The 15,929-nt window shown below is 39.5% G+C and overlaps 1 protein-coding gene across 1 annotated transcript in view; it reads left to right on the top strand.

Annotated features, from left to right (window-relative positions):
• LOC123512342 (carbohydrate sulfotransferase 11-like) overlaps positions 1 to 15,546 on the top strand; it is a 15,574-nt gene extending 28 nt beyond the window's left edge. The window contains exons 1-6 of the mRNA XM_045268681.1: positions 1 to 1,634; positions 6,351 to 6,512; positions 8,133 to 8,243; positions 11,813 to 11,937; positions 12,822 to 13,032; positions 14,383 to 15,546. The exon at positions 1 to 1,634 is cut by the window's left edge and continues 28 nt beyond it. Of these exons, the coding sequence (XP_045124616.1) occupies positions 1,056 to 1,634; positions 6,351 to 6,512; positions 8,133 to 8,243; positions 11,813 to 11,937; positions 12,822 to 13,032; positions 14,383 to 14,676 (1,482 nt within the window). The 5' untranslated portion in view covers positions 1 to 1,055 and the 3' untranslated portion in view covers positions 14,677 to 15,546. The remainder of the gene's footprint in view (positions 1,635 to 6,350; positions 6,513 to 8,132; positions 8,244 to 11,812; positions 11,938 to 12,821; positions 13,033 to 14,382) is intronic.
• The last annotated feature ends 383 nt before the right edge of the window (positions 15,547 to 15,929 follow it).

The raw sequence follows: 15,929 nt of genomic DNA, 5'->3' as shown, positions 1-15,929 counted from the left end.
GGATATGTTCCCCGACGCTGCGCCTCGGCACTAGCTCCTCCCCTTGTCATGTGCGTACATAGATGACCCGAGGAGAGTAGGAAGTAGACACTCGTTGACTTCCCTTGCATGAGGACTTACGTGAATTGCCAGGCCACGATGTTCAGAGTAGGAAGTTTTCTCGTATTTGTGTACAGCGTGCGAAGATGACCTTGCAATAAGTAAGTAATAAGAAAGCAGAGACGCTGCTTCCGTACAGTGTGTGAAGATGATCCTCAAGTGACTAGAGGAGAGGAGAAGACACTCATTGGCTTGTGTTATAAACGAGTAGCGCAATCTAATAGAAATCGTTAGGAAAGGAGTGTATGTATACTTCTGACCAGTGTGCGGTGACCTTGAAATGCGTGAATGAAGAAAAAAAGATAAAAATTCACCTATTGACTGAGATACCGTCATTAAAACACTTCCATGATGCACTGTGGGCGAGAAATACTTCAATGACCTAAACAGAAAAAGACATACCTCAAATATGCAAAATAGAAAAGCAAACCCACGAACTTTTAAATCATATGAGTGAATGCTGAACTCACAATGCTAGGTGGAAGTAGAGGACCTCACCACACATTTCTAGGAGTAAGACAGGAGAGACACACACACTGAAAACAAGAAGAGAGAAGAGAGACCTTGAAATTAATGGAAGGCACACGCACACCGAAGATGATAAGAGAGGAGAGACGCATACCGTAGAAAGGAGAGAGAGAGTCACATCCTGAAATTGACAGGGAGAACACACCACTGAAATAACAAGAGAGAAGAGATACACACCCTGAAAAATAATAAAAAGGTGACACATACACCCTGAAAATAAGAAAGGAGAGACACACACCCTTACAATAAGAGAGGAGAGACACACACCCCTGAATATATTAGAGGATAGATACACGCCCTGAAAATAAGACAAGAGAGACACACACCCCTGAAAATAAGAGAAGAGAGAGACACACCCTGAAAATAACGAGAGACAAATACAAGCGGTATACAAGGAAGGACATCCATTGACTTCTGAATCTTCTACAATGTTGGTCAAAATCAAGCGACTGACGCGGATGGTGCTGACGGTGCTCGGGGTGAGTCTGGTGATGTACAGCTCCATCAACCTGCCCGTTGAATCTTTAAGGCGCAGGACAAACACCCAGAGGAACGCCCGGGCAGCCTCGGATGTTGAGACCCACAAGAATATTAATGAGAAGAGTGACTGGTACAAGCCCCTCGTAGGTGAGAGGGAAGACACTAACCTCCCCGTGAATCAGACCTCGGAATGGGACTTTCTAGTGGATCTTCCTGTTAGAGAAGAAGAGGATAACGACTCTGAGGAAAGCTCTGAGCTGGACACTGCATTCAACTTCCCCTCAGTACTCTTGAATCCTCCATCAGCGCCTCCTGCGGAATGGGAGAACAGGGTGCCTCTCTCTGCCTTCCCACGTATAAGAGAAACTAATTGCAAGGGGAAACCTCCAAATAACAACAGCCTCGTGTACCCGTGTAAGCCGAAGCGACATGCCACAGAAAATGAAGCAATCTGGCCTACGATACTTGAGCCTTCTAACGGTGCGCTCCTTAGAAGGATATCTCAGCGACGCTACGATGACCCGGAGGTAAGGACAGGTAGGATGTTTACGCGGCACATGGTGGGTCATGTCCTTGATTTGCTGTTCTTTCTTTTGCTGTATTTTTATCGTTCATTTGTTATTCTTTATTTGTTATGGTATATGCACTGTCTCTTTTTCTTTTATGTGTGATTTTTTTTTTTTTTTTTTTTTTTACACCCTGTGGGCTTTTCACGGGAATTTCAGGGCTAAAGGGGATACTTTTTTTAGGGTACCTCCTATCTCAAAGCACACCCGCTAGGAAACCGTTGCCCCGAGAGAGGAAACCCAACCTACACTCGAACCGTGGACAGGATTCGAACCCGTGCGCTTGGAGACCCCGCGGACCCCAAAGCACGCATGATTCCATTGTACCATGGCGGCGGCTGTTTTTCTTGAATTTTTTTTTTTTTTTTTTTTTTTTTTTTTTTACTTCATTAAGTATCTTTTTGGATTTGCTGTTCTTTCTTTTTCTTTCTTCTTTTACTATTTTTCTTAGCATTTACTTGTTATCTTTTATTTATTATGATATATACACTGTTTATTTTTATTCTTATTTTTGTGTGATTCTTTGTTGTTTTCTTTCATTTCCTTTTGTCTTCTTCATTAAGTATCTATTTTTTTTTTTTTTTGTCAATCTTGCTCTGTTGCATTTTTCTTTATTTTTTTAATCCGTGTTCTATTATTTCATTGCATTCTTTTTTATTTTCCTCCTAAATTTCAAACACTTTTTTCTTTCTGAATTCATATTGCACTTCTTTACTTGTATTATCGCTTCCTCTTTTGCATACATCTTGTCTTCTTGTATTTCTCGATTTTTTCTTTATTTTTTTTCTTTTCCTTTTTATATAGTCAATTTGAGCCAATTATTATTTTTTTCCTTCATAAGGCGAAAGTTTTTTTTTCCTTTTTCCAGAATTTTAAGGGAAAAAATAATCTATTTCCTGTATTCTGAGTGTGTGTGTGTGTGTGTGTGTGTGTGTGTGTGTGTGTGTGTGTGTGTGTGTGTGTGTGAAAGTCTGTTTTATTTCAGTGTTTTTTGTTCATCTATTTAAATTATTACCTGTTTCCAATAATTTATTTCTTAATTTTTCATCTTTATTTTGTCTGTTTTATTTATACATCTATTTATCTATTCATTGAGTTTATATTTCATTAATTGCATTTACAATATTTTTCTCATTTTCTTGTTCTATTTTGATCAATCTATTCTATCATATATTTATCCATTTATTTATCTACCAGAATTTTCTCTTTTCTCTCTGTATACTGCTTCAATAAATCATTCACTAACGAACCAAATGATGCAAACACCTTCTTCATCTTCTTCTTTTTCTTCATCTTCATATTCATCTTCATCTTCTTCTTTTCCTTCTTCTTCTTTCTTTCTTTTTTCTTTTCTTCTTCTTCTTCTTCTTCTTCTTCTTCTTCTTCTTCTTCTTCTTCTTCTTCTTCTTCTTCTTCTTTCTTCTTTCTTTCTTCTTCTTCTTCTTCTTCTTCTTCTTCTTCTTCTTCTTCTTCTTCTTCTTCTTCTTCTTCTTCCCCATCTCCTCCTCCTCCTCCTCCTCCTCCTCCTCCTCCTCCTCCTCCTCCTCCTCCTCCTCCTCCTCCTCCTCCTTCCTCCTCTTATCTATTATTTTTCTCCTTCTATTTTATCATTTCCTCATTATTTCATTTCTCTATCATATCTTTACTTATCAATCAGCATCTTCTCCTCTCTCTCTCTGCTGCCTCAATAAACCACTCACAGACCAACAAAACGAGGCAGACAGTCACATAAATCAACCTCTAGCCAAGGTTCATTGTATTTGTAACCAATCCACTGCTGAGGTAACTGTACAGACGCTAGCAGGGGGAAGCCTCACGAGCGGTAATTGTGGCAAGGCGCAGCGGGTGTGTGTGTGTGTGTCTGCTGGGGTATGTGACTTTTTTTCTCGGCCGAGACTGGTTTTCTCCGGCGTCTGAAGAACATGAGTGTGGAGAAAGAACAGGTTTATGTTTTTTTTTTTTTCCTGCTCTGTTTTTGTCTTTTTGGCTGGGTTTATTGTACAGGAAGATGAATGAGTTTTTCTTCTTTTCTTTTCTTCATTTTTGCTTTAATTACTGATATTCCATTGTGTCTAGATTTTTACGTAATTTATTTAACATGCAATTCATTCTTATAAAGTAATTACATGGAGAAACAACGCAGCCGTTTTAGAAATGCTGAATACTTCGCAAAAAACAGGTTAATGCTTTTTTTGTGAGTTTGTTGGATGAGTGTTCAAGCTTGAGAACCCTTGGAGAGCGGAATATCCATAACGCTGTCCTGCTCTCTAAGGGTTTCGCAAGCTTGAACACTCATCCAACGAACTCATCAAAAAGCAACTGGATCTGAAACTCCTTATATGCTGCTTTTTTTTTTTTATTGTCATGCTCTATTTTCTGTCTTTACGGCCAGGTTTTATTATACAGGAAGATGAATGAGTGTTTTTTTTTTCTTCTTGTCTTCTTTTTCTTTAGATGTCCGTTGTTCTTTCCGGTGTATTTGGTCAGTTTGTTGCTTGGCGTGGTGATCAGTTGTGCGAGTTAATGCGCTTTTTTTTTTATTATTTTCTTTTTCTTTTTTTTTTATGGTCCGGTTTTGTGCACAGGAAGATGACTGTCATTTTTTTTTTTTTTTTTTTTATCTTTTCTCTAGCTGTCCGTTATTTTCAGTTACATTTGGTCAGTTTGTTGCTTGCCATGGTGGTCAGTATGTGCGTTCGTTAGTTGCTTGTCAGGTTATTCAATCAGTCGGTCCGTTGAATTAGTCCATTAGTCTTTCAAAACTCAATCAGTCATTCAGTCGGTCAGTCAATTAGCCATTCCAATAACTCCTCATTCATTTACCCAATCATTCATTTAGTCTTCCATTGTTAAGCTATTTACTATTCTGTCAGTAAGTCATTGGTCTCCTTATTAAATAGTCGATCATTTAATTAGGTGTTTTGCCGAGACATTTCAACAGATGGTTCCTGCAAGAATAAACTGGATATGGCGGGTTCAGGATATGCAATGACCCGAGTAAGCGATGCGTGCAGCCTTAAGGGTTAGAAATGCATCTTAAGGAAAGGAAGAAGCGAGATGGATGATGCAAAGAGGTACTGGTGGGGTGATGTGAGAGTACTGCGTCTTCTTTGTCACTTGTGTTAGGTATAGATAGATGGATAGATATATAAATAGGTAAATAGACAGATAAATGGATAGAATTTTATTAATGTTAGTGCTGCCATTCACCTAAAATTAATTGACAGACTGATAGATTGATAGAAAGATTGATACATAAATACTGAGATTATTAAGTAGGTTAGGTAAGTTAGGTTCAGTTAGTGCGGATAATCTAGAAAAAAAATAATAATAAAAATAACGAAGAACAAGACAAAGAATTAACATGCATGCCTTCATTATCACCTTAAAAGGCTACATAAGCAAAAACCCATAGTCATTCTTGCAAACTTTCTCTATACGTCAATAACCTTTGGGTCAAGTCAGCACATGTGTAAAGAAGCGGCAGGTGACGGAAAGAGGTGGGGAGGAGTGGGAAGCCTGGCCTGAAAGTGTCTTTTTGCTCCTCTCGTAAGAAAAAGTGGTATTCTTATGTAAATGATTGCTTGTATGCATGAAATTATGAAGATGACGATGATGAAGATGAAGATGACGATGATAATGATGATGATGATGATGATGACTGAGATAGCAAAGGAAATGATGGTGCTGTTTTGAGGTCATTGTTCTTGTCATGATCGGTTCTTTTTTTTTTCTGTTGTTCTTGTTGTTGTGTTCTTCGTCTTCTTCTTTGTCTTCTTCTTCGTCTTCTTCTTCGTCTTCTTCTTCGTCGTCTTCTTCTTTGTCTTCGGAAAGGCTTAATAAAGAAGGTCCCTCCCCTCTAAAGCACCTTCATTTTCTTTTCTTTTTTTTCATTTTCTTATATTTTGTTTTCTTTAATATCACCTAAATTTAAATGACCCCGTACTAATATCTTGAAAATAAAAGCAGACGCGTGTGGTGCTCAAGGGCTTAATAAGGAAGACCATCCCCTAAAGTGCCTTCGTTTTCTCTCTCTCTCTCTCTCTCTCTCTCTCTCTCTCTCTCTCTCTCTCTCTCTCTCTCTCTCTCTCTCTCTCATGCTCTTCTTTTCTTATATATCATCAAAAAAAAAATAATAATCACGTACTATTAGACCCGTGTGGTACTGAAAGGCTTAACAAGGAAGACCCCCATCCGTTTTCTGTTTCTCTCTCTCTCTCTCTCTCTCTCTCTCTCTCTCTCTCTCTCTCTCTCTCTCTCTCTTGTTTTTTTATACCATGTGGGCTTTTCACGGGAATTTCTGGGCTAAAGGGGATACTTTTTGGGGTACCTCCTATCTCAAAGCCCACCCGCTAGGAAACCGTTGTCCCGAGTGAGGAAGCCCAACCTACACTCGGACCGTGGACAGGATTCGAACCCGTGCGCTTGGAGACCCCTCGAACTCCAAAGCGCTCTCTCTCTCTCTCTCTCTCTCTCTCTCTCTCTCTCTCTCTCTCTCTCTCTCTCTCTCTCTCTCTCTCTCTCTCTCTCTCTCTCTCTCTCTCTCTTGTGTTCTTTTCTTAAATGTCACCTAAATATAAACGTAATCCTGTACTATTAGACACATGTGGAAGTGAAAGACTCTAATAAGAAAGATTCCCTTTAAAATGTCTTCGTTTTCTATGTTCTCCGTGACAGATAGAGCAGCTGGTGGACGAGCAGCTGGAGGTGCAGATGCGACGCTTGGCACGTGTGGCGGAGACTTGCGAGGCTTACCCAGGGCTGGAGGAGAAGCTGAGTCTGAGCTTTGTGTGGGCCAAGGACAGGGACCCGCCTCTTGTCTACTGCCCAATATACAAGGTGAGGCGAGGACATGGCAGTGTTCTTCTTCATACGACCTCTAATCCCCAGCCTCTCTCTGGTAAACTCTGTAACTCCCTGCCTGCTTCTGTATTCCATCTTTCTACGACTTGACTTCTTTTAAGAGGGAGGTTTAAAAACATTTGTCCCAGACTTTAGGGTAACTCTACTAACCTTTTAGGGAACTGGCAATCAGGTGGGCCTTACTTCTTATATTTTTTGTTGCCCTTGGCCAGGTTCAAATCTTCCAAAAAAAAAAAAGCCGCTCGAGTTTACTTTTTCCACTTGTTTTATTCTTTGCTTCCTCTTCTTGTAGTCAAAGTTTATTCATGTCACGCTTCGGCACGTCTTTCCATCTTATTCTCTGGAGACATGGCACCGTGTTCTATTTCATCTTGTTTTTATTAGGTAGCTTGCGCATCATAAGGACAGTTGTTATGATACCTATATACAAGGTGGGAGTCCTCTGAATATAACAGTTATCATTGGCCGGCATTTATTTATTTATTTATTTTATTAATTTTTTTGTTTATTAGTTATTTTTTCTCAAGCAACAGTATCAATGGACGAGTGTTATGTATGGACAGAGCTCATAGAGAGAGAGAGAGAGAGAGAGTGTGTGTGTGTGTGTGTGTGTGTGTGTGTGTGTGTGTGTGTGTGTGTTTTATTCACCACGGTCGTCTGCTGGTCACCCAACCAACCTTTCCCCTGCGGAGAGAACTCAGAGCTCGTAGTGACCGATCTTCGGGTAGGACTGAGACCACACCACACTCCACATACCGGGAAAGCGAGGCCACAACCACTCGAGTTACATCCCGTACCTGTTTTACTGCTAGGTGAACAGGGGCCACACATTAAGAGGCTTGCCCATTTGCTTCGCCGCTTCCCGGGACTCGAACCCGGGCCTACTCGATTGTGAGTCGAGCATGCTAACCACTACACTACGCGGTGTGTGTGTGTGTGTGTGTGTGTGTGTGTGTGTGTGTGTGTGTGTGTGTGTATTTCTTCTATAAGAGAACATAATCATACATTAGTTTTTACATTGACCCACTTCCTATTATACTCTATTTTTTTTCATCAAAATTTATTCTTATTTTCTTCCCATTAACTCAAATTACATGACATTCCACTTTTTCTACTCTCTCTCTCTCTCTCTCTCTCTCTCTCTCTCTCTCTCTCTCTCTCTCTCTCTCTCTCTCTCTCTCTCTCTCTCTCTCTCTCTCTCTCTCTCTCTCTCTCTCTCTCTCTCTCTCTCTCTCTCTCTCTCTCTCTCTCTCTCTCTCTCTCGAGGGGTGGAGGGGCGGGTGGCGCAGTTGGTTAAGGCGGCTTGTGTTCGAGCCTCCTGTCTAGGCGGCCCGGGTTCGAATTCTTACCAAACCTAGTTGCCCGGTGGGAGATGTAGCGTTCTTCCGTTAACCCTTGCGGTGCCATATGACCTTAGCTGTTGCGGATAATTTCCATATCTCTCCCTCTCTCTCTCTCTCTCTCTCTCTCTCTCCTTCTCTTCCACACCTTCCTTCCCATCAATATATCCTTTCTATGTCTATTTCAGCCTATTGTGTCATCGTATCTTCAAATTATTACACGCCATTCAAAGCCCCTGTGTCTGTCTCCCTCCAGTCAGCCTCCACCACCTGGATGACAAATTTCCTGCGTCTGGAGCACCTTAATGACAACAAACCCAAGCTCAGGGGCCTGTCGCAGAGAGCATGGGAGTACCGGAAGTTTAAGGTGAGACAGAGAGAGAGAGAGAGAGAGAGAGAGAGAGAGAGAGAGAGAGAGAGAGAGAGAGGTGTTTGTGTATGTAATCCTTCTACACTTCCTCAAAAATACTCTTCATTTTTCCCAAACATGCAAAACGAAAGAAAAAAAATCTGTGTGTGAGAGAGAGAGAGAGAGAGAGAGAGAGAGAGAGAGAGAGAGAGAGAGAGAGAGAGAGAGAGAGAGAGAGAGAGAGAGAATTTCTACATTCCCTCAAAAAATTACACATTTTCTTTTTAACCTAACGTCTCAGCAGAGAGAGAGAGAGAGAGAGAGAGAGAGAGAGAGAGAGAGAGAGAGAGACTAATTAATATACATGTATCAATCCTCTCGTCATGGCATACAATTCACTGCAACAAAAGTACTGCACAAAATCGTTACAACCCCTAGAAGAGTAAAAAGGTAATTAAAGCATAAATTGGACCAGTATCTAGGCGGTACAATGTCCAAAAGTAGCTGTGGAACAAGAAATGTCTCAGATTATCGTGTAGGAAAGTTTAATAATTTGATCGTAGCTTTTCATTTTATTCTTAGTTATCAAGAAAAGACTCCATTGAATTAATATTAGTACTTGTGATGGAAGCATTAGGAATTATGTCTACTTGTTCATCACTATAATTGTAATCTTTTACCTCGTTCTTGGCAAATAATATGTCATTTTTTATGGGGATTAGGAATGGTCTCCAGCATTGGAAAGATGAAAGGGTTAGTTAAGCAGTTTATTAAAGTAACCTGGATCAGAAAGGAGTTTGGAAAATGGCTGCGAAGATGGGAAGAGGGAGAGAAGAAAGAAAATTAAGCCAAATTATATGAAGGTTGAAAGGAATAGTATAGTTTATTAAAGTAACCTGGATCAGAAAGGAGTTTGGAAAGTGGCTGCGAAGATGGGAAGAGGAGAAGAAAGAAAAATAAACCAAATTGCATGAAGGTTGAAAAGAATACCATACTAAGATAAACGAAAAGGTGCTAAGGAAACCCAGGCTGGATCGGGAATCAAAATTTGGAAAGAAAAGACAAAAGAAAATAAGCCTAGAATAGAAGAACCCAAATAAGAACAAGAAATATACATAAAAGTGGGAGCCCATACAAAAGCATTCAATCCCACGCCAACTACTGGAATGGACTGGTGTATTCTCTAACGTCTCGACTTTACCACCTTTACACCATTTGTCCTCCCTCTACATACTGAGATAAATTGTAGTGATCCATTTTCCGCTTTTTTTTTTATACCATGTGGGCTTCTTATGGGAATTTATGGGCAGAAGGGGATACTTTTTGTGGTACCTCCTATCTCAAAGCCCACCCGCTAGGAAACCCCTGCCCCGAATGAGGAAGCCCAACCTACACTCAGACCGTGGACAGGATTCGAACCCGTGCGCTTGGAGACCCCTCGGACCCCAAAGCACGCATGGTTCCACTGTACAACTTTTATTAACTCAGTAGAGAACTCGATTGCAATACTAGAGTGACTGAAATTTTAGTGATTCCTTCTTTTTTCGTCTATTTCGTTCATTAAATATTATACTGTGAAGAAATTGCAACAGTTTTTTTAATCCTCTATTTTTCCATTAATAGTATTGAGAATAATTCAGTCCTTAGGGGAAATTGTATTATAATCCCTTGGCTATTCCTATTTTTCTAATGAGGGGATCGGAAACAATATCATACCGTGGAAATCCCTTCTTTGATCTTCTATTTCAATAAGAGAATCAAGAATAGTGTTGTATTGAAAAGAAACTAACTACTTGATTTTATATATTTTTTCTCCCTTCCTGGGAAAAAAAAAAAAAACTGCCCACGCACTTTTATCTCTAACTTTACTTCATTATTTCTAACTATTTCCTTCTTCTCTACCCACCCTTACATCGCCTCACTACACTTTTCTGTTACGTTGGATTAGATTAGATTCTCCCTTCTTGATATCCTTCCTATATATTAAAAAAAAAAAATACGCTTTATTGTACGAAAACTGTAGATATTCATTCTTCCACCTCTGTATTGTCTGTGAGGAAATTGGTGATACAGTGGAACCATGCGTGCTTTGGGGTCCGAGGGGTTTCCTAGCGTACGGGTTCGAATCCTGTCCACGGTCCGAGTGTAGGTTGGGCTTCCTCACTCGAGACAACGGTTTCCTAGCGGGTGGGCTTTGAGATAGGAGGTACCCCAAAAAGTATCCCCTTTAGCCCGTAAATTCCCGTGAAAAGCCCACATGGTATAAGAGAGAGAAAAAAAAAAACTTTATTCTTCCATCTCATCATATACGTTGAAAGAAAACTATAGGAACTGTTTTATTTTCACACCTCCTTTTACACTGCCAGAAAACTGTAGTAAAACCTTTATTCTTTCACTCCTGTGTTGCCTATGAGGAAAATATAGTAAACAGCATCTTTATTCGTCCATCTTATCATACATATTGGGAGCAAACTCTAGTAACTCTTATTTTCACACCTCACACTGCCAAAAACTGTAGTAAAACCATTCTTCCACTCCTGTACTGTATGTGAGGCAAGTGTAGTAATAGTTCCTTTATTCTTCCATTTCACCGTCTATATTGAGAGAAAACTATCTTTTATTTTCACACCTCCTCCTCTACACTGCCAGAAAACTGTAATAAGTCATCATTCTTTCACTCCTGTACTGTTTGTGAGGAAATTATAGTAACGACACCTTTATTCATCCATCTCATCATATATTTTGAGAGAACACTGTAGTAACTTTTATTTTCACACTTCCTGATCTAAACTTCCAGAAAACTGTGGTCAATCCTTCATGCTTCCGCCTCTGCTATTATGTGAAGTGTTTGGAGGTTTAAAAGGTAAAAGAACTGCAGTAACTCTTCTTAATGCTCCCACCTTACCGCAAAAGAAAAAAATGTTGTAGTTATTTCGTTATTCTTCCATCTTCTCTGTGTTTTGAAGGTTTGAAAGGTAAGAAAACTGCAGTAACTCTTATTTTTGCTTTCTCCGCTTTCTACTGCGAAAAATACTGTAGTTACTCTTTTATTCTTCGGCCTCCTTCTTTTTTTTAAGGTTTGAGAAAACTACAGTAACTCTTCTTAATTCTCTCATCTCCTCTTTCATACTGCAAAAATACTATAGTTACTCTTATTTTTCGATCTCCTCCATTTTTGAAGGTTTGAAAGGTAAAAAATCTGCAGTAACTGTTCTTAATTCTCCCATTTCCTCTTCCTTACTGCAAAAAATACTATAGACACTTATTCATTCTTCCGTCTTCTCTTAATTTTGAAGGTCTGAAAGGTAAGAAATCTCCAGAAACTCCTCTTAATTCACCCACCTCCTCTTTCATACTGCAAAAATACTATAGTTACTCCTGTATTTTTCCACCTCTATTTTGAAGGTTTGAAAGGCAAGAAAACTGCAGTAACTCCTTTTAATCCTCCTATTTGAGTATTTCCTCTTTTATACTGGAAAAAATATTATAGTTACTCCTTTATTCTTCCACCTCCTCTATTTTGAAGATTTGAAAGGGAAGAAAACTGCAGTAACTTCGTAATTTTCCAACCTCTTCCTCCTCCTCAGCCTCGTTTCGGCGGCGGCCACCAGAGGGTCTTCTTGGACTACCCGAAGCCAGAGACACTGCGAGAGAAGCGGCGGGTTTTCAAGAACGCTGTCAGGTTCATTGTAGTGCGCCATCCCTTCGACAGGTCAGTGTGAGAAGAATGTTTCTCTCTCTCTCTCTCTCTCTCTCTCTCTCTCTCTCTCTCTCTCTCTCTCTTGCGTGTGTTGACCTTTTATTTCTTTTTTTCTTTATCGTTTTTTCTTTGACCTTTTTCTTCTTTTCTTCTTTTTGCAGCTCGTGTTTCATTGTTTTCTTCTTTCTTTTGTTTGTTTCGATCTCTTTCTTCTGTTTTTTCTTGTTATTTTGTTCTTTTTTGTGTGTTTTGTCTTCTTCCTTTTCCCTTCGTTTTTTTCCCCTTCTTGTTTCTTTCTCCTATTTTCTACCATTTTTTAATATTTTCTTTGTTCTTTTTCTTTGTGTCTTGATATTTTCCTCCTTTCTTTCCATCGTCTTTATTTTCTTGGCCATATTTCGTTTCCTCTTATTCTTTTTTTCTTTTCTTATCATTTCATTTTCTATCATTATTATTTATTTATTCATTTTCTTCTTTTCCTCCTTATTTTCCCCTTCCTTTGTTCTGTACATCCTCCTCATTTATTCTCCTTCTCTTACTCTTCTTGTCGTTTTCCTCGTCCCACGGCTCGTCCATTTAATTTCCGAGCATCCTTTTTCCTACTTCCCACTTCCCCTCCCTCCTCCTCCTCCTCCTCCTCCTCCTCCTCCTCCTCCTCCTCCTCCTCCTCCTCCTCCTCCTCCTCCTTTTCTTTTGCCTTATTTTTTGTTATCTTCCTTGTTTAATTTTACTTTTCCTAACTACTACTACTACTACTACTACTACTACTACTACTACTACTACTACTACTACCACCACAATACTTCCCTTTCCCCACACCACAACAATACCAAAACTTAAGACCCCACCAGAACCACCCATTGTCTCACCTCCTCCTTCTGCTGCCCCTCCTGCAGGTTGGTGTCAGTGTACAGAGACAAGATAGCGAGGCCGAATCCTCTGCCCTTCAGACCTTACTTCCAAGACCTGCAGAAGGCGATAGTGGGCAGGTACAGACACCCGGGCAGTGAGGATCTCCTGCCCCCACAACCCACCTTTTCAGAGTTCGTGGATTATTTGATTGAGTCCACGGAGAACCTGAAGACTATGAGCGACTGGACGACGAAGGTAAGGCGTCGTTTTTGTTGTTTTGATCTCTTTTAATCCTTTCACTGCAATACAAAACAATTCCCAGCACCAGAAGTAATGTATGAGATCTTTATAAGCATCTGCAATAAAGAATGGGATGAAAAAGAAGAGATTTTGCAATTTCTACACAGTTTGAAGATTGGAGATAGCTGTAGTACAAGTAAAGGTGTTTCGGAGTGATTAGTGATTTAGGAAAGATGTAGAAAATAGCAGGTAAAGAGTTAATACTGCTTTCCTCTTATACTCTTCTTTTTCTTGTTCTCCTTTTCTTTTGTTTAATCTTGCGTATTTGGTCTTCTTTAGTCTAGTTCCTGTTTTTCTTGTTCTTTTCTTTTTTTTTTTTTTTTTTTTTTGCGACAGATTGTTGTTGTGTTGGTCTCCTTCCTTCAGTCTTGCTTTCTTGTGTTACATTTTTATTTTTCGGTTTTTCTTTTCTTTTCTTTTTATCTTTCTTTTTTTGTTTCATCTTGTTTTGGTCTTATTCCTTCAGTCTTGCTTACTCGTGTTGTTATTTTTTTCCTGTTTTTTTTCCTTTTCTTTTCTTTTCCTTAGACATCTTTATTAGACTTTCACTTCGAAGAATAATGAAAATGCACATCAAAATCCCATCAGCCTCTCTCAGAACCATATAAAGCTATTCTATTGCTCACTACTTTCTGCTGTCATACTTCTATTCTGCTCACCTTCCAAATGCAAGAGATAATTTTCCCAACCCTTCATCTCTTTTACGGCAAACTTTGGTGAATCCTTCCTGCTTCTGTATTTTCTCCTCCTTGGACTTGAATTTTCGTTAGAGGGAGGTTTCAAGACACTTAAATTTTGGATAACCTTTTTCGCTACACTTTTTGAAGACAGACACTTTCATTGGGCCTTTTCTCAGCTTTTCTTCTCCTTCCATACATATAAAGAAAATCTATATAGTCTTGAATGTTTAACTCTAACTAATAATGACAGCAGGACACTCATTATTTCTTTCAAGCAATTTTAAATCTTCACTGAGTACAAATATAATGACAGACACTAAAAGATCGAATTTAGTAAATATCGCTTCGTTGTCAGTTGTTTCTGTTCTTTCCTTTCACTAAACCATTTTATTAATCTGAAGGAGAAGCCACAACTTTCTAGAGAGTCCTTATCGTGTTCGTTATTACTTATTTTTTTCTTTTCTTTCTTTTTTGCGATATTCTTTTTAAATTGTCACTTATTATTGCTATTATTATCATCCCTTTGCTGTCAGTGGTATCTTTTTTTGCTATCCTTACATTAGACTATTAATTAAACTGAAGGCGGCGCCACAGCAATCAAAAAGAGTCCTTATCATCCTTACAGGTAATCTGCTGGACTCCTTACTGGGTGCAGTGTGGCGTGTGCACCTCAGACTACCAGGTGGTGATCAAGGTGGAGACGATGAAGAGTGACGAGCAGCTCCTGGCCCACGTGGCGAACCTGACGGAGATCCAGGACGGCAGTAAGTGGGAGAACAAGCGGAAGGGTCCTCCACCTGACTTCTTCAAGACGCTGACAACATCCCAAGTGAAGGCTCTCTATCGCAGGTACAAGGAGGACTTTGACTTGTTTGGCTACACTATTGATGAGTACCTGAGCACCGCCAGAGAGGTGTGAAGGTCAGCACTTTGTTGACATGTAAAAGAGAAGAGTTAGAGATGAACAGTGTGAGTTTTCCTAGGGTTACTACTGATTATTATACCTGTACTCTGCCTGACAGGTATAAAGATCAATAGTCTACTTGTGAAAGAGAAAAATAGAGATGACCATTATGAATATGAGCTATAATTAATACAAATACACCTGTACACTCCCTGAAAGATGTAACAGTGTGGGATCGATATGAATTTACGTGGTTTATACAAGTAGTTACTATAGGTGGCATCTTTCTCATGCGTGTAAAGGCGAAGTATATAGCTGTGAGGTGGCCAGTGTGAGTTTATTTTGCTTTGCTACTGAGTGATATACCTGAGTGAAAGCTGATAAGTGTAATGACGTTACCTGTGAAAGGGAAAAGGTTAGAAATGACCTGTATGTGTGTATCTGGGTGTATTAAGGTGCCCGCCATTGCCAACAATATGTAATGGTGGGACTCTCAGGGGTGTTGTGTGTTCTGTGTAGCATGGCTGGCAGCACTGTAGTAGTCCAAAGAAGTCCTAGGGGCAAGCAAACACTTTTAGAGGTGTCGAGTCATTTGTCTCAGGATTTCGGCTAATTGTTTCTAATCTTTTAGGGAGACTGCAATTCCAGTGGGCCCTTTTTTTTTTTTCTAATATTTTGTTGCCCTTGGCAGCTCTCCCTTTACATAAAGAAAGAGTACAATAGTGTATTGCTACAAGGCAAAATACAGAACACAGACTTCGAGACAAAGGCTCCCACTAAGGGGCTATCACACTGGCCTATGATACGCGGAACGCGGGCCATGGTTCTTGGTACGAAACCAGGAACACTATCACACACAAGCTGCCCGCGTTCTTGTTATGCTAGGCAAACGGCCCACTAACCAAGACAAAGCCTAATCAAAATAAACCAGAACAAAACCATGCCGCTTATACCTCAGCCTGTGCTTTGTCCAGGAACTGCATTTGCACTTCCTCTTGTTGAAGAAAAGTAAGTAAAAAAACTAGAGAAAAGCTGAGACGTGTGCAATGGCAACTTTACAGTCAGAGGTGGTTGCCATGAACCCAAACTATTGACATGATATATATATATATATATATATATATATATATATATATATATATATATATATATATATATATATATATATATATATATATTACCTTTCTAAATTGATGAAATATTATTTAATATTCCAATATGAAAAATTTTGTCACATTCTTTTTAGTTCAAGTGAAAAGATTTTATTA

The sequence above is a fragment of the Portunus trituberculatus genome, chromosome 33, assembly GCF_017591435.1.
Source record: "Portunus trituberculatus isolate SZX2019 chromosome 33, ASM1759143v1, whole genome shotgun sequence".
Taxonomy (NCBI): domain Eukaryota; kingdom Metazoa; phylum Arthropoda; class Malacostraca; order Decapoda; family Portunidae; genus Portunus; species Portunus trituberculatus.
The sequence above is the reverse complement of the archived record's forward strand: the minus strand, read 5'-3'. Positions and strand labels throughout refer to the sequence as shown.